The 22,973-nt window shown below is 40.2% G+C and overlaps 1 protein-coding gene across 13 annotated transcripts in view; it reads left to right on the top strand.

Moving 5' to 3' along the window:
• plecb (plectin b) overlaps nt 1-21,010 on the top strand; it is a 145,121-nt gene extending 124,111 nt beyond the window's left edge. For 12 of the 13 annotated variants that reach the window (XM_038712073.1, XM_038712072.1, XM_038712077.1 and 9 more), the window contains 14 exons: nt 33-187; nt 545-671; nt 1,208-1,391; nt 2,099-2,256; nt 3,304-3,482; nt 3,586-3,724; nt 3,878-4,234; nt 4,339-4,422; nt 4,532-4,636; nt 4,800-4,898; nt 6,792-10,145; nt 12,597-19,713; nt 19,919-20,035; nt 20,194-21,010. In XM_038712073.1, the coding sequence (XP_038568001.1) occupies nt 33-187; nt 545-671; nt 1,208-1,391; nt 2,099-2,256; nt 3,304-3,482; nt 3,586-3,724; nt 3,878-4,234; nt 4,339-4,422; nt 4,532-4,636; nt 4,800-4,898; nt 6,792-10,145; nt 12,597-18,770 (11,115 nt within the window). In that variant the 3' untranslated portion in view covers nt 18,771-19,713; nt 19,919-20,035; nt 20,194-21,010. The remainder of the gene's footprint in view (nt 1-32; nt 188-544; nt 672-1,207; nt 1,392-2,098; nt 2,257-3,303; nt 3,483-3,585; nt 3,725-3,877; nt 4,235-4,338; nt 4,423-4,531; nt 4,637-4,799; nt 4,899-6,791; nt 10,146-12,596; nt 19,714-19,918; nt 20,036-20,193) is intronic. The other variant, XM_038712074.1, reaches the window with a different exon arrangement.
• Nucleotides 21,011-22,973: the final 1,963 nt, after the last annotated feature.

Here is a 22,973-nt window from a genome sequence, read left to right as displayed (position 1 = left end):
TTTGTATTCATCAATCATGGATTGCGTTTCAGATCACAGTCCATAAAGGAGATGAGTGTGCGCTTCTCAACAACTCTCAGCCCTTCAAGTGGAGGGTCCTGAACCACAATGGACACGAGGCGGTGGTGCCCTCTGTCTGCTTCATTGTACCTCCAGTCAACAAGGAGGCCACAGACAGTGTATCCAGGTGAGAACACAGTAAAACAAAACAATCACCTACGTGACAGATAGGTGTATGTAAACTGGGTAATGTAGCTGCTCAGCCTTACTCTGGGTCTTCAACTCCACTATAGACAAACCATTTGTTTTTAGTGAAAGTGGTAACCACATTTTCTATAATCCTGAAGCAGCAGGAAAAATATTTAAATGCTACAAACCACTTTAGACAGATTTAGAGAGGCAATTCTGCACTGTTTTAGTTACCAAATACAATCTCTGACACATTACACCAAATAGATTATGGGTTTAATACTCAGTAAATGGTAATGTACAATTTCTGAAGTTCCGTCTGTTTCTTAATTCCTGCATTCTTCTCCTACTCCAGTCTGGATGCAGGTCATCAGCAGATGGTGTCTATGTGGCAGATTCTCCATATAGACATGAAGAGCTTGCTTTCATGGCAGTACCTGATGAGAGACTTCATGCAGATACGCTCCTGGAACATCACTATGGTGACTATGAACACTTTTATGCCGGAAAAAAATAAACCATTAAGAAATGTTGAATTAGGAGATAGGTGTGCGTGTTGATCACAAGCTGATCTGTATGTGCAAGGTGAAAGAAGTATTTAAAAAACATAGTATTAGTATTAAACAACAGGCAACCTTTACCTCAGCTTACTGTTTTTATTAGAAAATAAGACCAAACTAATAGCTTCAGTTGGCTGTGAATAGTTAATGGAAGCTAAATAAAGAACTTAAGGAGGATATAGAAGGCCTCTAAAGTCGAATATTTTAAGAGCAGGCTGTGCAGGGAAGAGTGTTATATTTAGTGTTTGGAATCAAAGTCATTACTGCAGGAATTTGTTTGCACTCCAGAGTGCACTATTTTACTGTTCAATTGTTTTGTTTGTGCTTTAATGACAAATGACAAAAAAAAAGCATCAATCAGTTAAATCAAATCAAACCAGTCTCTTCAGAATATAAAGTGGTATTCCACTGAAGACCTGCCTTCTAATCCCGCCCTAATTCTTCTCCATTCTGTGCAGTTAAAGACCATGAAACCAGAGGAATATAGGCTGATGATGAGGAACCTGGAGCTCCACTACCAGGACTACATGCGTGACAGCCAGGACTCACAGCTCTTTGGCCCCGATGACCGCATGCAGGTCGAGGAGGACTACACCAAGTCAACCCAGCATTTCGACAGCCTGCTTCGCTCCATGGAGAAAGGTGATGTTTCTTCCTTTAAACAACAATTTGCTTTTGATTATTAAGTGATATATGTAAAGGTTATATCCAATAAGTGTAGATCAACTTCACAGTAAATGATTGTCATTCACCTTTCAGGACTAATGGTTGTTAGGCTCAAAGGTGAGTGATGTTAAGTCAGTCAAAGCTACAGCTCACCAAGATAGTGTGTGTACATGCTTTTAAGCCTTGGATGAGATACCGTTAGAGCAGAATCCTGAGTGGCTGCATGTTGTTTTGGTTTCCAAGATGCTTTTTATTTTTTGCATCTCTGCACAAAGTGGAATTCCTATTTTGTAGGTTAAGCTACAAGATGGTGTCCTTTTTTGTCATGCAGCCATATCACCTAATGGTGTGATTACTAGCATTGGGTAGAAAATAAATACTTGCTATATACTGTTTGCGTTGACTGTAGTGTATATGGAGCTGCATGTATGATCGTGCTTAAGCGCACTGTAGTCGCCAGTAGTTACTCATCAGCAATTTCAAAACATAAACATGGCCTAACACACAATACCATATACACTAAACTATTATCTAAGTGGTGTGATATATAGTATTACATTATCTATTCAGTACATTCTTGCCCTTGAGTGCATCAAAAATCTGTTTGTCCTACAACCTCACCCTTTGGCTAAATTTGTTTATCTAATGGTGCCGTATTAAACTGTTAAAATGTTGCTACACAGGTCAACAGGATGAGTCTCTGTGCAAGAACTACATCTCTGAGCTCAAGGACCTGCGTGTGCACATAGAGAACTGTGAAGCAGGGACTTTGGCTCGCATACGCAGACCTATCGAAAAGGAACCTCTGAAAGAATGTGTTCAGAAGACAAAAGAGCAGAAGGTACTGTACTCAAATTAAGTCTGTCATGTGTTGAAATAGCAGTGGGACAAAAAAAAAAATCATTATCATATTGATAACACTACATATTAATACCATATTAATTAGACATTAGCAGACTGCTACTACCAGCCTCTTTACTTGCTATACTATGTGCCACTAGGCTTGAATCTGCTGAATTGCCTGCAGTCTGGAGGATTATCTACATCAGCTTTAAATGTATTCCTGTCAGCTTAATTGTGTGGATGAAGCGAAAATGAATAGTAAAGATCCTTTGCTAGAGGAAATGTATCTTAATTGAGAGAAATTGAAAATGCTCTGCATCTCGCTATTGTGTAATGTGTTCATTGTGAACGCGTCATATCACACCATTTGCATTAAATAACCGTCATGGCATTTTGTACACATCATGACCTCAGCTAGTTTTCATATAAGCCTAATTACCCAACGTCTTTAGAAGGCAAAACATCAATTACGTGAGTCTTAGCAGCCCTCCCAGGAGAATATTCAAGAAAATATATTCTATAAAATTATAAAATTTATGATTAGATAATTCTGTAATTGAATGAAAACACTTAAAGCTGTTTAATGATATTGTGCCAGAGTACGTGCAGTATGGTGGAGAGTAAGGACAGTGATTGGTGGAAAGAAGAAAGAGAGTAAACATTGTATACTCTCTCTCCTAAATCGCTGGACATAGTGTAAAAAATGGAGAGAGAGCTGCAAACAGTGTGAAAATACAGCAGAGAATCACATTTGCTTTGATCTTGAGCATGTATGCAGTTGTATGAAATTGCAGAGATTATTGGGCTGCCGGCTACAACAGCTGCTCAGGTCACTGCTGGCATCACAATTTGTGCAGTGCCTCTGGCCTCTCCTTGCACAGAGAAACCCAGCACAGCTTAATTAAAATTTTAAAGGTGCCTTATAGCACATTTTGGGAATTTGCTCCTTATAACAGGCTGGTTGTGATTTCTTCGTCAGTTGTTTTTCAGTCAGTCAGTTTTTTTTACCATGTTTAACTCTTGATGTCTTCCTTCTGTTGTACAGAAAGTCCAGGTGGAGCTTGACGGCCTCAAGAAGGACCTTAATAACGTATCTATAAAGACGCAAGAGGTCTTGGCCTCCCCTCAGCAGTCTGCCTCAGCTCCTGTCCTACGCTCAGAGCTTGACCTCACTGTGCAGAAGATGGATCATGCCTACATGCTGTCCTCCGTTTATCTTGACAAGTGAGTCTCCTGCTACTTACTCTTGAGAGTTAAGAGAAAATGCACTGTTTCCCACTGCCACCATGTCTTTCTACTGTATTTACTTATTGTTTCTTTGCCCCAGGCTGAAGACTGTGGAAATGGTCATCCGTAACACACAGGGCGCTGAGGGTATTCTCAAGCAGTATGAGGACTGTCTGCGCGAGGTTCACACTGTGCCCAGTGATGTCAAAGAAGTAGAGACTTACAGAACAAAACTTAAGGTAAACAGCATGCAATTCTTTTACTAGGTGCCTGGGTTCAGAAATAACAAAACTTTCTTAAGTGATTGGGAACTGTTCCCTTTAAGTAGTACAGCCTAGTCTTAACTGATGATTTTGACATTGTTTCCTCACTATTGACTGGCCTTTCTGCAGAAAATGCGATCTGAGGCTGAGGGTGAACAGCCAGTGTTTGATTCTCTGGAAGAAGAGCTGAAGAAGGCGTCTGATGTGAGTGACAAGATGTCACGTGTGCACAGCGAGCGTGATGCTGAGCTGGACCACTACCGCCAGCTCCTGTCTGGTCTCCAGGATCGCTGGAAGGCCGTGTTCACACAGATGGACCTCCGCCAGAGAGAGCTAGAGCAGCTTGGCCGGCAGCTAGGCTACTATCGTGAGAGCTATGATTGGCTGATCCGCTGGATTGGCGACGCCAAGCAAAGGCAGGAGAAGATCCAGGCTGTGCCCATCACTGACAGCAAATCTCTGAAAGAGCAATTGGCCCAGGAGAAGGTACATTGTGTACTGCTTGATATTACCAGCGTTCTTTTAATTGTTTTCACATGAAACTAGTAGATCAACTTTTAACTCTTAATTTAAACCCCTTTTCAAAACAGAAACTGCTGGAGGAGATTGAGCAGAACAAAGACAAAGTTGATGAGTGTCAAACATATGCTAAAGCATACATTGGTGCTATCAAGGTGAGCATTAAACTACACAAGTTGGTATTCATTCTTAAATTCATAAATATTGTAATTTTTATAAAGTTTATGTGGCATGACTAATGTATGGAGTTTCTTTTTCAAATAGGACTATGAACTCCAGTTGGTCGCCTACAAAGCTCAGGTGGAGCCTCTTGCTTCACCCTTAAAGAAATCCAAACTGGATTCTGCTTCTGACAACATCATTCAGGAGGTGTGTTGGGTGTTTCTTAAAGCCCATATTGGATACAGTTTCTAGAAAATAGTGAATATTATGATGAACGACAACATAACCATCGGGTCATTTCATTGTGAAAGACCTATGCATGAAGCTGAAAATGAGATGTCTAAGTGTTATTTGTTTCTCTCTGTGTCAGTATGTAACACTGAGGACCCGGTACAGTGAGCTGATGACTCTGACTAGTCAGTACATCAAGTTCATCACTGACACACAGCTTCGATTGGAGAACGAGGAGGTGCGTGACAACTGGCTGAGGATCCCAAACAAACTAAATTCTAACGTTAACCTAACAAACCAAATAATCAACCAACCGTTCACCAAAGTGCATGCATGCTTTTCTCTGTGTGTCACACAAACGCACATGTTACATGATATTAATGTACGGGCGACAAATACATCCTTTACACTGGTTACACATGAAACATTGGCATACTGTAGCTGATCTAAAAGCTAGAGAAGAACAGATTTTTGGATCATATTACATGCTTTCAGTTGTGATCCTATCAAGACAAAGAAGTAGTGAAATAGTAAAAAAAAACAATAATCAAAATAATCATTGCAAACAAATATGCTGCATGAGGTTTGAGTATGTTTACATATAGTATTATTACAATAATTAGATCATTTATTTGGAAGCTACATTGAGACTCAGTGTCAATCTAAAACTAGACTGGATAAACACAGCACATTGTGTTTGTATTAGCTACTCCATCCCCATTCATTGTGTGTATTGTGCCATTGTAGATTTAGAGTGAGGGGTTCTTTCTTTCACTACTATTTTCCTTTCTCTTCTGACCCTTCTGGCCACTTTATTTCCCCAGATTAAATCAAAGTTAAGAGTAGTTCAGTCTGTTTATAACGGTCTTCAGCTCTCCTTTTCCCCCACAAATTAAGTTTTTTCTAACCCTAATGTTTTGTTTGTTTCTTTGCTTCTCTTAACTGCTTGCCAGTGCTTTGCCATGATGATTGCTTAACTTGTTTGAGCATTAAAAAGGTAAATTATTCAGTGCTTTAAGTACCTACTCTACTGTGCTGTATAATCTCCATTCCCTCTGTCATCTTAACATCTGTGTCTCTCTCAAACTGCAATATAGCTTTCCATGGCATATTTATTTCCTTGCTTTCACTGCAGCCTTAAAGAATTACAGTAACTATCTATACTCTTAGAATCACTCTTACTTAAACTATGTTCTCAATATTATTTTTAACCTACTTTCCAGCTTCTTACACTTCCTGCTGTCATGAACAGTTTTCCTGGCTGACGGTGACATCAGCTGAACCTGTCATCCTTGACTTTGCCTTTCTTTTCCATTCCATTCCACAGTGATTTAAAGAACCCCCAGTACATGGGATGAGATGAAAGCCAGTCTAATTATATGGTGTTAATACTATTCTAACATGAAGCATTTAGTCTTTATAAATAAAAAACAGAACTGTATATACATTTTTATGTGAAACAGTTCAACAGAACCCCACATTGTACAATTGCCTATTGAAGACATTTTACATTCACACATCAACATATCCATTTTGGAATAGCGATTATAAAATAAATATGTTTGAGAGATACTTGATTACATACATGAAAACAGTAAATTTCTTGCAACTTATGCAATAAATATTGAAATAATATTTCAACAAAGTATGTTCAGTTTGATAAGAATGAAAGCTAAATTAAACCTGAACTACTATACTATATATATAATATAATGCAGTTTTTGAAAGTTAGTGCTACAGCTACAGTTGCATGCCATATGATTTTCTTGCTGTGTTGTGAAGTGATATTTTGTTTCCATACATTAATTGATTCACCATCCATTTTTTTCTGAATTGTTTTTTAAATGATTTGAATTGCATCATGAATGAATGAAACATCACTTTGATGAATGTGCATCTACTTTGCATCTAGTTATCTTTGACTTGACCTTCGAGCTAACTTTAACATTAACATTGCATCGGTAATACAGTGCATTACCTTGCTCATATTCTAGTGTGATTAGGCTGTGATTACTATAGTAATTACAATTTTAAGCCACACTATTTTGAGCTGGTTAATGTAAAGTGTTACCTTTTAACATGTCATGCTTGATTATAATCCTTTCTTTACTATTTGCTTCCACTAATGTAGAAAGCCGCAGAGAAACTGAAAGAGGAAGAGCAGAAAAAAATGGCCAAGATGCAGGCCGAGTTAGACAAACAGAAGCAGTTAGCTGAAGCTCACGCAAAGGCCATTGCCAAAGCTGAGAAAGAGGCTCAAGAGCTGAAGCTCAGAATGCAGGAAGAAGTAAGCAAGAGAGAAGTTGCTGCTGTAGATGCAGAAAAGCAAAAGCAAAACATCCAGCTGGAACTGCATGAGCTCAAAAACCTCTCAGAGCAGCAGATCCAGGACAAAAGTCAGCAAGTGGATGAGGCTCTTCAAAGCAGGGTCAAGATTGAAGAGGAAATCCGCCTCATCAGGATCCAACTTGAGACAACAGTAAAACAAAAGTCAACCGCAGAATCTGAGCTCCAACAACTTCGTGATAGAGCAGCTGAAGCTGAGAGACTCAGAAAGGCCGCCCAGGAAGAAGCTGAGAAGCTCCGCAAACAAGTAAATGAAGAGACCCAGAAAAAGCGCACAGCAGAGGAAGAACTCAAACGCAAATCTGAGGCAGAGAAGGAAGCTGCTAGGCAAAAGCAAAAAGCTCTGGAAGACCTCGAAAACCTCAAGATGCAGGCAGAGGAGGCTGAAAGGCAAGTGAAACAAGCAGAGATAGAAAAGGAGAGACAAATCCAGGTTGCTCACGCAGCAGCCCAGAAGAGTGCCGCAGCTGAGCTCCAGAGCAAACACATCTCATTTGTGGAAAAAACCTCAAAGTTGGAAGAATCACTCAAACAAGAGCATGGCGCTGTCCTTCAACTTCAACAAGAAGCAGCATATCTCAAGAAACAGCAGGAGGATGCGGAAAATGCCAGAGAAGAAGCACAAAAGGAGCTTGAGAAATGGAGGCAAAAAGCTAACGAGGCCCTTCGTCTAAGACTCCAGGCTGAGGAAGAAGCTCACAAAAAGACCCTCGCTCAAGAAGAAGCTGAGAAACAAAAGGAGGAGGCTGACCGTGAGGCTAAAAAGAGAGCCAAAGCTGAAGAGTCAGCCCTGAAGCAGAAAGAAATGGCTGAGAAGGAACTTGAGAGGCAGAGAAAGGTAGCTGAGAGCACTGCTCAGCAGAAACTCTCTGCAGAACAGGAGCTGATTCGACTTAGGGCAGACTTTGACAACGCAGAACAGCAGAGATCCCTCCTGGAGGACGAACTTTACCGCCTGAAGAATGAAGTTATTGCAGCTGAACAACAAAGGAAACAGCTGGAGGATGAACTGGCCAAAGTGAGGAGTGAAATGGATATACTCAGTCAGCTTAAGTCCAAGGCAGAAAAGGAGACCATGTCTAACACAGAGAAGAGCAAACAACTTCTTGAGGCTGAAGCCAGGAAGATGAGGGACCTGGCTGAGGAAGCAAGCAAGCTTAGAGCCATTGCAGAGGAGGCCAAGCATCAGAGACAAGTTGCTGAGGAAGAGGCCGCTCGACAGAGAGCAGAGGCTGAAAGGATTCTGAAAGAGAAGCTGGCTGCAATCAGCGAGGCCACTCGTTTAAAAACAGAGGCTGAAATTGCCCTGAAGGAGAAGGAGGCAGAAAACGAAAGACTCCGGCGGCAGGCTGAGGATGAGTCTTACCAGAGGAAAGCTCTTGAAGACCAGGCCAACCAGCACAAGCAAGACATTGAGGAAAAGATTGTCCTACTCAAAAAATCATCAGAGGCTGAAATGGAAAGACAAAAGGCCATAGTGGATGACACGCTCAAGCAGAGGCGAATTGTCGAAGAAGAAATCCGAATTCTTAAGCTCAACTTTGAAAAAGCTTCATCTGGTAAACTTGATCTGGAGCTAGAACTGAACAAACTGAAAAACATTGCAGAGGAAACTCAACAAAGCAAACTCAGAGCAGAGGAGGAGGCAGAGAAACTAAGGAAGCTTGCTCTGGAGGAGGAGAAGAGGAGAAGGGAAGCTGAGGAAACGGTTAAGAAGATCACTGCTGCGGAGCAAGAGGCAGCCAGGCAGCGCAAAGCAGCCCAAGAGGAGCTCGATCGTCTGAAAAAGAAAGCAGAAGAAGCCAGAAAGCAGAAAGAAGAGGCCGACAAAGAAGCAGAAAAGCAGATTGTTGCAGCCCATCAAGCAGCCCTGAAATGCAGTACAGCTGAGGAGCAAGTCCAAAGTGTCCTTGCTCAACAGAAGGAAGATACCATCATGCACAAGAAGCTTAAAGAAGAGTACGAGAAAGCCAAGAAGCTTGCCATAGAGGCAGAGGCTGCTAAGGAGAAGGCAGAAATGGAGGCAGCTCTCCTTCGTCAACAAGCAGAGGAAGCAGAACGACAAAGGGCAGCTGCAGAGCAAGAAGCTGCGCACCAAGCCAAAGCTCAGGAGGATGCTGAGAGGTTGAGGAAGGAGGCTGAATTTGAAGCTGCTAAACGAGCACAAGCAGAAAGTGCAGCACTCATGCAGAAGCAACAAGCTGATGCTGATATGCTAAAGCACAAAAAACTGGCAGAGCAAACATTAAAACAGAAGTTCCAAGTGGAGCAAGAGCTCACAAAGGTTAAACTTAAGCTTGATGAGACTGATAAACAGAAATCTGTCCTGGATGAAGAGCTGCAACGCTTGAAGGATGAGGTTGATGTTGCTGTCAGACAAAGGGCCGAGGTGGAGGAGGAGCTGTTCAAAGTCAGGGTTCAGATGGAGGAACTACTCAAACACAAAATGAGAATTGAGGATGAAAATCAACGCCTCATCAAGAAAGACAAGGATAACACGCAGCAGTTCCTTGCCAAGGAGGCTGACAATATGAAAAAGCTTGCAGAGGATGCTGCTAGACTTAGTGTAGAAGCCCAAGAGGCTGCACGCTGTAGACAGATTGCAGAAGAAGACCTCAATCAGCAACGAGCTCTTGCAGAGAAAATGCTCAAAGAGAAAATGCAGGCCATACAAGAGGCATCTAGACTTAGAGCTGAGGCAGAGATGCTCCAAAAGCAGAAGGACTTGGCTCAGGAGCAGGCACAAAAGCTGCTGGAGGATAAACAACAAATGCAACAGCGTTTGGAGGAGGAAACGGAGGAATACCAGAAGTCACTTGAAGCGGAAAGGAAAAGACAATTGGAGATCAAAGCTGAAGCCGAAAACCTCAAACTTCAGGTTTCTCAGCTCAGTGAAGCCCAGGCCAAAGCTGAAGAGGAGGCTAAAAAATTCAAGAAACAAGCTGATATGATCGCTTCCCGCCTTCATGAGACTGAAATAGCCACCAAAGACAAAATGACCATAGTGGAAAAACTGGAAGTCGCAAGACTGAATACCAGCAAAGAGGCTGACGATTTACGCAAAGCTATTGCAGACCTAGAGAAGGAGAAGGATAGACTGAAAAAGGAGGCTGAAGAACTTCAAAATAAGTCTAAAGAGGTATTGTGTCAAAAATGACATAGCAGAGCAGCTTATGTCATTGTTAACTATCTGAAAACTAACACACTTTCTGAAATGACCTTTATTATTTCCTTTATTCCTTTCTCTGATTATACTAATCATGAAACCATATTTTTGTTTGTAAATATGATTTTGATTGACCTTCTTTTACAGTGCACTGTGCTCATGCAGATCACATCCTCAATGTCACCTTATATCCTGGAATGTTTCTTAATTTTTAAGACATGCTTCAAATTTATTCAGTTTGAAACTCAGGTGCAAGTCATCTCCAAAATAAATTATTACATCATTTCAATCAGATTATTATTATAAGTATTACAATTATGATATTCCGTTTGCAATTTCTTAAAAAAGTTCAACTTAAGTATGAGTCAACAATTAGAGAGATATCCTAGTATTGCAGCACGTGCACCCACAGATTTATCAGAACCCCTAACCTAAAGATATATGCCAGTGCTTAGCAAATTTTAAAGGAATGTCCCACCACATTTGTCATGGATGTGCCCAAATTTTACATTTACATTATATTTATTAATTTAGCTGATGCTTCTATATGTCAGAGGTCGCATGCCTCTGGAGCAACTAGGAGTTAAGTGTCTTGCTCAGGGACACATTGGTGGATGTGTCACAGTGGGGAATTTAACCTGGGTCTCCCACACCAAAGGCATGTGTCTTATCCACTGGTCCATCACCACCCCAAACTTGAATGTTACCTGTATTTGCAGGATAAAAAAACATTCAAACACACCCATTAGTGGCTAAGAACAATACACAATACACGTCACAGATATGTCAATATCTTGTTTGTTCCAACGCACAGTATTCATGTAAATGTTGTGTTAAGAGACACCTCCACCAAACATGCCTCCACCCCATCAGACGTAATATATGTGTATCTGTCAGGCAAGCAAAGCTCTGCCACCAACACTAACATGCTAAAATAACTTGCCAGAGTCACCATACCTATTGAGCCTGTCCGCCATCTATCTGACACAACCATGACATGCACTAGTGTGCATCAATTAACATAAAATGGAATGCAACAGCCCTTACTTCCTTCTTGACAAGTGTACTTTGGCTTCACCCACAACCCCCACCCCTAGGTTTTACCCCAAGTATATACAATGCACTGAATTGGGAGCATTGTTGGTATGATCATTATTCTTACTATTAGCAGAGGTAAAGAAACAAAACAAAACAGTGGAATATTCCTTTAATGTTTAACACTCTGAATGGGTACCATCCTAAAATCCATGCAGAGTATTTATCATACAGATATGAGGGTATTATCCCTCTTAAACTTACCATTATTCAATGTGTCTTTCTAAACTTTGTCCCTTGTCATAATTTATTAGGTGTGTCTGTTGTAACACCTTGGAGTGTCACATGAAATACATACTTGTATCCAGTAGTGAGCACTAAATTCTAATGTAACAAAATTGCTTCAATGTTGGAACAAATGAAATAACACAAAAAACTATCCAAATAAGTAAAATGTAAAATAGCATCTGCTATAATGATTAATTTATTGTTACCACAATTTAGCAGAATATCATATTATTTAATTTCTAGTTTATAAAAGCTTTAATATTTATAGAAAAAGGATAGACTTCATCAAATCTAGTTCATCATAATCCGTGTCAGTCTGGATTATCATTTTTCGCAACTGGATTATACAACTGGCCGTCATATTAACCTGATTTTTTTTGTTTGTTTGTTTGTTTGTTTGGGGGGTTGTCCAGTGTGGCCTCTTAATAAGCAGAGCCACCAAGAACTTATTACAAATCTGTATTATTTTGGATTTGCTTTACTTCGTTTTGCAGATATACATTATATAAGGTTACACAGTCCACTGCAAGTAGTAGTATTAAATTACCTGGAGCATGGTAATTGAAATATTACTTTCATAATAATTATTTTGACAGTGAAAAGGTTGAATTGGTAATATTATTACATATATGTTACAGACATGATGAGTGATTATCAATTACAAGAAGGTAATAGTTGTGTCCTTGCAGACAATGTTCTGTCCAATTATTTCAGACATATTCATCTAAATGTTTGTTAATAGGATGAAGTTTAATCAATTATATTTTTGCCTTACTTTTTTTTCTTAGTTAGTTGAGGAACATCATTCTATTGGTTGTTCTGGACTGGAAACAATTACAATAATATAATAATACAATATATATGAATAATATATTGAAAAAATATATTGCACAATCAATCAATCAATCATTCTCCAAATGAAACTGCAGAAAAGCACACATATAACTTCACAGATTTTTAACTTTATATGCATAAGCAGAGTGCATTGTAACAATTGTATCAATTACACATTAAATGAACAGTTCGGGTTACATAACATATGTGAATATGTATACACCTATACACCTAACTAACTTGTGTTTTCTATTTTTCTATTATCAGATGGCTGATACACAGCAAAAACAAATTGAACATGAAAAGACGGTGCTCCAGCAGACATTCCTGACAGAAAAGGAGATGCTGTTGAAGAAGGAGAAGCTAATTGAAGAAGAGAAAAAGAGGCTGGAGAGCCAATTTGAAGAGGAAGTCAGAAAGGCCAAAGCTCTCAAAGATCAACAGGAACACCAGAGACAGCAGATGGAGGAGGAAAAGAAGAAACTCCAGGCTACCATGGATGCGGCCCTCAACAAACAAAAAGAGGCTGAGAAAGAGATGCTTAACAAGCAAAAAGAAATGCAGGAACTGGAGAAGAAGAGACTAGAGCAGGAAAGGATTCTTGCAGAAGAGAATCAGAAATTACGCGAGAAACTGCAGCAGCTTGAGGAAGCACAGAAAGACTCAGACAAAGATCTCATCCATGTAACAAAGGTTGAGATAACAAAGAATGTTTACAATGGCCAAAATGCCGGTGATGTGGTAGACAGTGTGGAGAAGAGACCAGATCCCTTGGCTTTTGACGGTATCCGTGATAAGGTACCTGCAAGCAGACTTCTCGACCTCGGACTTTTACCCAAGAAGGAGTTTGACAAGCTGAAAAATGGCAAAACTACTGTGCAAGTGCTTGGTGAGACTGAAAATCTAAAAAGAACTCTTAAAGGAAAGAACTGCATTGCTGGTGTTTTGACACCATCTAATCAAAAAATGACAATCTATCAAGCATCAAAAGAAAAGAAAATTACACCAGGCACAGCCATGATCCTTCTTGAAGCCCAGGCAGCCACAGGTTTCATGTTAGACCCTATTAAGAACCAGAAACTTTCTGTTAATGAGGCTGTCAAGGAAGGCTTGATTGGCCCTGAACTGCACAACAAAATGCTTTCAGCTGAGAGGGCAGTTACTGGCTACAAAGATCCATACACTGGCGGGAAGATCTCTGTCTTTGAAGCTATGAAGAAGGGTCTGATGGAACATGATCATGCTATCAGAGTCCTTGAGGCTCAGCTTGCAACTGGTGGCATCATCGACCCTATCAATAGTCACCGTGTACCCAATGAAATAGCATATAAACAGGGACAATATGATGCTGAAATGAACAAGATTATGGAGAACCCTTCAGATGACACAAAGGGATACTTTGACCCCAGCACTCAGGAGCCTTTGACATATTCTGAGCTAATGGCAAGATGCATCCCTGACCCTGACACCAGTTTGCTACTCCTGCCAATCACAGACAAAGCTGCTCAGTGCTCAAGTATATACACAGAGGAGGAGACCAAGGATGTGTTCAGCAAAACAACTGTGTCTGTACCATTTGGAAGATTCAAGGGGAAGACTGTCACCATTTGGGAAATAATCAATTCTGAGTACTTCACCGAGGATCAGAAGAAGGACCTTCTCCGTCAATACAAGACAGGCAAAATCACAATTGAAAAAATCATTAGGATTGTGATTACTGTGGCAGAGGAGAAAGAGAAAAAGAATGAAATTACTTTTGATGGCCTGAGAGCACCTGTTCCTGCCACTGAGCTCCTGGAATCTAAAATCATTGATAAAGACCTGTACAACAAATTGCACAAGGGCAATATCACAGTCAAAGAGGTGTCTGAAATAGATTCTGTCCACAAAGCGCTGAAGGGTACAAACTGCATTGCAGGTGTAATTATTGACTCGTCAAAGGAGACAATGTCTTTCTATCAAGCTATGAAGAAAGACATGATGAGGGCAGGGCCTGCCTTGAAAATGCTTGAAGCCCAAGCAGGAACAGGCTACGTGTTTGACCCTGTTCATAATCAGAAGTACACTGTTGATGAAGCTGTCAAAGCTGGTGTTGTTGGTCCTGAGCTGCATGAAAAACTCCTGTCTGCAGAGAGAGCTGTTACAGGTTACAAAGATCCTTACACTGGAAAGACTGTATCTCTGTTCCAGGCAATGAAAAAAGATCTCATACCTAAAGAACAAGGAATTCGACTGCTCGATGCCCAAATGACCACCGGTGGCATTATTGATCCAGTAAAGAGTCATCACATTCCTCATGATGTGGCCTGTAAGAGAAATTATTTTGATGACGAAATGAAGCAGATTCTCAGCAGTCCAACTGATGAAACTAGATGCTTCTTAGACCCAAACACAAAAGAAAATGTCACATACTCACAGCTTTTCAAGAGGTGTGTCATTGACAAGAAAACTGGTCTCCAGCTTCTGCCTCTTTCTGATGAAGCAATCAATGCAAAGGAGGAGCAAACATACACCGAAGACCAGACAAAAGACGTTATGACTCAGGCAACTGTGGAGCTTGACTCTGGACCATTTAAGGGCAGGAAGATTACCATCTGGGAAATCATAAACTCTGAATATCTCACTGAGGAACAAAGGCTTGACCTGCTAAGACAGTTTAGGTCAGGAAAGGTTACAATTGAAAAGATAATCAAGATTGTAATTACAATAGTAGATGAAAAAGAAGCCAAGAAACAAGAACAGTCCAGCTTTAAGGGACTGCGAGCTCCTGTCCCTGCAGCCTCTCTGTATGATTCCAAAATCATTGACAAACCAACCTTTGATCTCCTTCAACAAGGCAAAACAAGACCTAAACAAGTCAGTGAAAATTCCAAAGTCAATAAATACCTCCAGGGCTCTGAAAGCATTGCTGGCATCTACCTGGAGCCGACAAAAGAGAAAATAAGCATTTATCAGGCTATGAAGAAAAATCTCCTCAGACATAACACAGGTCTTTCACTTCTTGAGGCCCAGGCTGCCACTGGGTTCATTGTAGATCCAGTGAGGAATCAGTGCGTGTCAGTAGATGAGGCAGTGAAGTCAGGCCTTGTAGGTCCAGAGCTACATGAAAAACTCCTCTCTGCAGAAAAAGCTGTCACTGGCTACAAAGATCCATTCACGGGCAACAAAATCTCCCTCTTTGAAGCAATGCAAAAAGATCTCATCCTGAAAGAGCATGCCATGCCACTGTTGGAAGCACAGATGGTTAGTGGAGGAATCATCGATCCTGTGAACAGCCACCGTGTCCCAACTGATGTTGCATACCAGAAGAACATTTTCAGCAAAGAAATTGCCAAGACCCTATCTGAACCATCTGCTGATAACAAGGCTTTCTCAGATCCAGAAACCGACGAGAATGTTACCTACAGACAGCTTAAAGATAAGTGTCAAAGAGATCCAGAGACAGGCCTGTACATTCTCCCACTCTCCAAGCCTCAGTCTCCAACTGTTGTGGAGAAGACATACCTCTACACAGAGGAACAAACACAGAGTGCTCTGGCAGACACCCAAATTGACATTCCAATTGAGGGCTTCGCTGATAAACCAATGAACCTCTGGGATATCATGAACTCAAATTTGATTCCAGATCAGGAGAGGCAGAAGCTCATGGATGAATATCGCTCTGGTAAAATCACTAAAGAGCGGATGATCATCATTATTATTGAGATCATGGAGCAGAGAGAGATCATCAGAAACGATAGTCCACTGTCATATAAGACTATAAGGAGAAGGATAACTATTGAGGAGCTCTACAATGCCCGCATCATTGACTTGGAGACATACAACCTCCTTAAACAGGGCAAGAGGGACATCCGTGACATAATGGAGATGACTAGTGTAAAACAGTATCTCTATGGCACAGGGTGTGTTGCTGGGGTCACAACTGACTCAAGCTCCAAGATGAGTATATACCAAGCAATGAAGAGAGGTTTTATTAAACCAGAATTAGCCCTCAGTCTCCTAGAAGCGCAAGCTGCTACAGGATTCATTGTTGATCCAGTTAAAAATGAAACACTCACGGTTGACGAAGCTGTTCGTAAGGGTGTTGTCGGCCCTGAGATGCACGATAAACTTCTTTCAGCTGAGAGAGCAGTCACGGGATACAAAGATCCATACAGTGGGAAAATCATATCTCTTTTCCAGGCCATGAAAAAGGATCTTGTTCCAGAGGATTATGCTCTGAAAATGTTAGAGGCACAAACTGCCACTGGTGGTATTATTGATCCTGAATTCCAGTTCCACCTGCCGGCAGACATTAGCATGCAAAGAGGTTACATCAACAAGGAAACCAACGAGAGACTGACTGACAATGTTAAAGGATTTACTGACCCTGTCACTGAAGAGAAGGTGTCATATGCACAGCTGCTCAAGAGATGCAAGTTAGACGGTGGCTTGCGCCTACTCTCCTTGGGAGACAAGAGGCTGATGTTCAAGGGTCTGAGAAAAGAGATCACAATTGAGGAGCTGCTTCGCTCACAAATTATTGACCAGCAGACTATCACTGAACTGAATGAGGGTCTTATTTCAGTGGAGGAGGTTAGCATAAAACTATCAAGGTACCTTGAAGGCACAAGCTGTATTGCTGGTGTATTTTTAGAGTCCACAAAGGAACGTCTATCAATTTACCAGGCCATGAAGAAGAACATGATTAGGCCAGGCACTGCATTTGAACTCCTTGAGGCCCAGGCATCCACAGGGTATGTCATTGATCCAATTAAAAACCTCAAGCTGACTGTCAATGAAGCTGTGAAAATGGGAATTGTAGGACCAGAATTCAAAGACAAGCTTCTCTCTGCTGAACGTGCAGTGACAGGATATAGAGATCCTTATTCAGGCAAAACTATCTCACTGTTCCAGGCTATGAAAAAGGGGCTCATCCTGAAAGATCATGGAATCCGTCTCTTGGAAGCCCAGATTGCCACTGGTGGAATCATTGACCCAGAGGAAAGTCATCGTCTGCCAGTTGAGGTAGCCTACAAACGTGGCTTCTTTGATGAGGAAATGAATGAGATCCTGACAGATCCATCTGATGACACCAAAGGCTTCTTTGACCCCAACACTGAGGAAAACCTGACCTACCTCCAGCTCATGGAGAGGTGCATCACGGATCCCGAAACTGGCTTAGTGCTCCTGCTACTAAAAGAAAAGAAGAGGGAAAGGAAGACCTCCTCCAAATCCTCAGTTCGTAAACGCAGAGTTGTCATTGTAGACCCAGAGACAGGCAAAGAAATGACTGTGTACGAAGCCTACAGGAAGGGGCTCATTGACCACCAAACCTACCTGGAGCTTGCTGAGCAGGAGTGTGAATGGGAAGAGATTACAATGACCTCATCTGATGGTGTTGTCAAATCAATTATCATAGACAGGAGGTCAGGGAGACAGTATGATGTTGACGATGCTCTTTCACGTGGCCTCATTGACCAGAAGGCCCTTGATACATACCGAGCTGGAAACTTGTCCATCACAGAATTTGCTGACATGCTTTCTGGAAACATGGGAGGCTTCCGCTCTCGCTCATCCTCCTTTGGTTCCACCACTGGTTCCACCACTGGGTCAACCTACTCCTCTCCTATGAGCCCCATACCCTCCATTAAAGCCCCTGCAGTCATATGGAATGACCCATCAGAGGAGACTGGCCCCATAGCTGGAATCTTAGACATAGACACACTGGAGAAGGTGTCTATCACTGAGGCCATACACAGAAGTCTGGTAGACAACATCACTGGCCAAAGATTGTTGGAGGCCCAAGCCTGCACAGGAGGAATAATTGACCCCACAACTGGGGAGAAATTCTCAGTCACCGATGCTACAGAAAAAGGCCTTGTGGATAAAGTCATGGTTGATCGCCTCAACCTGGCTCAAAAAGCATTCAATGGATTTGAAGACCCCAGAACTAAAGTAAAGATGTCTGCCTCTCAGGCTTTGAAGAAGGGCTGGTTGTATTATGAGGCTGGGCAGCGGTTCCTTGAGGTCCAATATCTGACTGGTGGACTTATTGAGCCTGATGTTGAGGGCAGAGTGCCACTAGATGAATCTATCAGGAAGGGTACAATCGATGCCCGCACTGCCCAGAAACTAAGAGATGTCAGTGCTTATTCTAAATATCTAACATGTCCAAAAACCAAACTGAAAATCTCCTTCAAAGATGCCATGGACAAAAGCATGGTCGAAGAAGGATCTGGCCTAAGGCTTCTGGAGGCCTCATCACAGTCCAGCAAAGGCCTCTACAGTCCCTACAATGCCAGTGGACCTGGATCTGCCTATGGCTCCCGAACTGGCTCAAGGACCGGATCCCGGACAGGCTCCAGGAGAGGCAGCATTGATGCTGGCTCTGGCTTCAGCATGAACTTCTCATCCTCCTCCTTCACATCCTCTTCAACTGGCTACAGCCGCAGATTTTGATTAGCTAGTTCTGTTTATAACAAAGAAACAAATTGTGACTAAGAACCAGCAATAGTTATTCACAGTTGCATTTCTCAAAGGAAAAAATAGTTACAGTAACTAAGAAAATATAATTTATTTATTCTGCCCTGCATGTGGTCACATCAAGAATTGCCTAGGCTATTGATTTTTTTCATATATAACAAATGTCTAAACATGTGCCTCATCTATTGAGACATAGCCAAGCATTGCTAGATCTTCAAAATATAAATGTTCCTTAGTACTGATTACCAAGTCAGTTTATACTTTTTAAAGCAAAGCATGACATTTCTGCTGTTTTTTAAGTGAATTTATAGTTTTCATTTTACACTTGTTAAAAAGTTGTATACTTGTGCTTTCTGAAACTAATATATACTGTATGTATGTCAAACAGAAATATTTTTCCAGTATTCCTTGTTTCCTTTGAAATTCAAGAATATTTGTCTATTTTTTATCTTTTTTTTGCAACCGTACTACTTTATGAGATACTGGATGTCAACTTAGTTTTAACGTTTTTAACAGACTAAAATACATAAATGCCTTCAAATTTCTGAATGTTTGTATAGAGTATGAACAGATTTTGTTTTTATCTTTTTATGCTAACTAAAATAAACCCAGTAAGAATACACCTTTGAGACACTACACAATGAGACACTACAGGAAAACAACACTGAAAAGAATTGCCAGAATTAAAATTATTCAGAATGTTCAGAAACCAGTTTCACGTATGTCATTACTTTGTACTTGTGGCCATTTGTATTCAGTGGACTTCTGCATCCTTTGACTTCACACCATTGTTTTGCACACTCCACGTTTTGGATTCTTTATATTCACCATCAATCAAGTGTTCCTGGTAAATCCCAAGATGATGTCAGACTTGACCCTGCTGTCCAATACAGACCTGCCTCCTGTTATTTTGGTTCTTGTAAGTTGAAAATAGGTTTTTGTTTGTTTGTTTGTTTGTTTTTTCCCTTATGTTTGTTTTGTTCTTCAGTTGGATTTGATCACATCTCAGAGCCTAGATTGTGCTTTTTTTTTATCCCACACACTACCATAGTGATATTGCTAGGGAACCATCTTTAATCCTCATTACTGCTGACTGACAGTTCTTTATCCTGTTGTTTTGACAGCTGCATCAGTCCCTCAGAATCCAACTTATGAGCACAGATACTCAGTTGGCTGCTGCCTACGATCCCCTCAACTTGGATGGATTTGTGAGTCCATGTCATTCTCACGCAGTTACACAGGTACAGTATATAAATGTTTTGAAAACATGTTTGATGTCATTTTCATTTCATTTGCAAAAGATGAAGTAAAATTTTATTTTTTGATTTGTTTTGCTGCATGTTGCAGGCATGGTTTTGTTTTATTTCAATTTCAATTCATAGTCTTTTTTTGTTTCTAGATCTGCCATTGAGTATGTCCTTTCTTCCATTGCATCACATTTGAAGAAAATTGAGCCTGAGTCAACCTGACACCATTTTGGGACGCCTTTCTAGGAACACTCTTCATTCATGACCTTTTTTCATAAATTTATTTCTTCAATGCTAATAGTGATATTTATATTGTAATTTTAAGATTTTTTTAGAGAACACCGTCAAAGCATACACAATTCTGCATTTTTTTCTTTGATTAGATATACAACTGACTGTAGTTGTGGAACAGCTCATCTTTATTTAGCTCATCCTAAAAGTCCACTGAGTATATTTTTGTATTGTCTTTCTATGTAAATTAAGTCCAACCAAAGTGCTAATAATACATTTGGAGAATTGACATAATTGATACAGCACAACATCGCATGAATGTATGTATTATATCAAATTAACTCATTTCAGTTGACATTTTGCCGCAGATTTACTTTGCAAACTCAAAAAAATCTTTAAGCTTTATTTTGCTTATAGTTAGTTTTCCATAGCAAATATTTCTGTGTATCTATATTGTTTTACCTTTTGTAAATCTTTTTATTTGGTTTTCATCAAGTTTTTGATATATTATGAATTTGCCTTGCATGTTTTACTAACTTTACAAAGGATATTTGGGAAAAATATTAGTTTAAAAAAATATGTAACTGAGATTATTTTAATTTTAGCAATATCAATTCACAAACTAACCAGTTCATTTTGCTTGTGGGGCAGATTTTGCTTTGAATGATATGGTGAGTGGATTCTGTTGTATGTTCTGAACATAACACCATGTTGTAAATAAATATGCTCTGAAGAGGCCCTCTTGTCATTTATGCATCAGTACCTATGAATCTGAAGCTATTTTAAAGTAGAAAAGGTTTTTCAATGCTGCTGCTTTAATTTACATTGGAACACTAGAAAAATCAAAGATAAGGCACCTCACATTCACATAATGCCTATTTTTTATTGTTAAAGTGCAAAAATACAGCTAATTCTATATGCAAAGAAAAGTAAAAGATCGATGCCTTGAACATAGTGTATATAAAGGTAATGTGAATATTGTGAAAATCATAGAGAAACAGTAATATGGTTTTCCAGTGTTTACCTTCTTTATGACTGTGTGGAAAGTAGATTATATTTTATGAAACTGATAACCAGTGGTTATAAGACAACAGCAATTACATTAATATTTTGTTCAAAGTCTCTGTTGATACAGTAGTGTTAACTTAAATTTGTAGCTTCCCAGTTGTATGAATCTTCCCTTTGGGAAAAACAGTAGTTGACCACATGAGGGCAGCGTTAAACTGACTTACACACTTCCCCAAGGACGCAAGTGAATTCGGTAAAATACAGCTACATAGTCTAACACCTTCTCTACAAATGATCATATGAACCCACTGAAGTCTATGATGATTAGAGATTTATCAAGGAATCTGACTAGGATGTTGAAGGCCAGTGCTTATACAATAACCATTTAAGCTCCCCAGTGAATGACACATCTTGACATTTCCCCCCCCAAAATGTGTTCTGATCAGGGTTTAAAATACCATTTACTTCATCATTGAAAATCACCTCTCCATTGGACATTACTGGTATGCATGTGGATTTACACCTAATTCCCACGTACAAAATTTAAACAGACTCTGCTCTATGTGCCAACTTAGCCACTGGATTTAATGGAGGAGCCTGCCAACAGACGCAACGGGGCATTCACCTCCAAGAATTCTTTACTCGGCTCCCTTCACTACTCTCATCTGACCCTTTCCCTCCCAGTTCTCCCTACATCAGAGGTGGGGGAGGTGAGAACACAGAGAGTGTACACAAGTGTAAAACCTCTCACATCATCATACCCTGTATATAGTAATGAACTGTTGAATTAACAGTGTCAGGTCAAGCAGCTGGGAATGCTATAAAAGTAAGGAACTTGTGCAAGGATCATTTTGTTTTTTAAATGGTCTCTTGCAGGATGAAGGAGGTTCTTTGTTTGGATCACGGACACCTACATCACAGGATCAGACATATAGGTATGCTAATGTATAAGAGTCATTCATCCTCTTGACAGAGTGCTACAACAATGTGTCCCTGATTAACTGACAAACTGCAACATTTGTGCAATTTAAATACTCAATCTTGAAGGAGTACTAAATGATGATGCTAATGTCATATTACCACAGGGCTGTAAAATAAAATGCAGTTTGCATCTCTTGTTTTCTTCAGGTTTTTTTGCCATTTTGTTTGCATTGCTATTATGTCCAATAGATGCATCACATGTAGATACTTAACTTAGTTTTATATTATAGCAAATTAACCAAGTGAGGCCCGCTTGATTGAAAGTGGCCACCAACAGTCAGAAAAAAAAAAGAAAAAACAGCTTGTGATGACAGTATTGTATCAGCTTTGTAGACCGGTGCGTCTGCATTTGCCAACAACACAAAGACAGAGCTATGAACTGTGAAGTGAGCTCACAGTGTAAAACATATAATTGAAACATACTGAAACAAAAAGACTAAGGTTCCAGCCCAGCAGACAGAGTTAGAGAGCAGATGCCTCCCTAATGAGATATTTTTCAAAGCTCTGGCAATATTATCCTTGGATAAGAATAATCGTTTTTGAAGGCTTTATTTTACCTCTTCCTGCTGTAGTACAGGCCATGACTTTGCTATTGTGTCTGTTTTCCCAGTTTTCTGCTTCCTGCAATCACAGTCAGATATAATTTGAATTTGTTGAAATAACAATACCACTAAAGTAGGCTTTTGCATTCAGTGTCCACAAATACACTTTG

The sequence above is a fragment of the Micropterus salmoides genome, unplaced genomic scaffold, assembly GCF_014851395.1.
Source record: "Micropterus salmoides isolate LMB-PRFRI ecotype aquatic unplaced genomic scaffold, ASM1485139v1 Ms_hic_scaffold_11, whole genome shotgun sequence".
NCBI lineage: Eukaryota > Metazoa > Chordata > Actinopteri > Centrarchiformes > Centrarchidae > Micropterus > Micropterus salmoides.
This window is presented reverse-complemented; position numbering and strand designations above follow the sequence as displayed.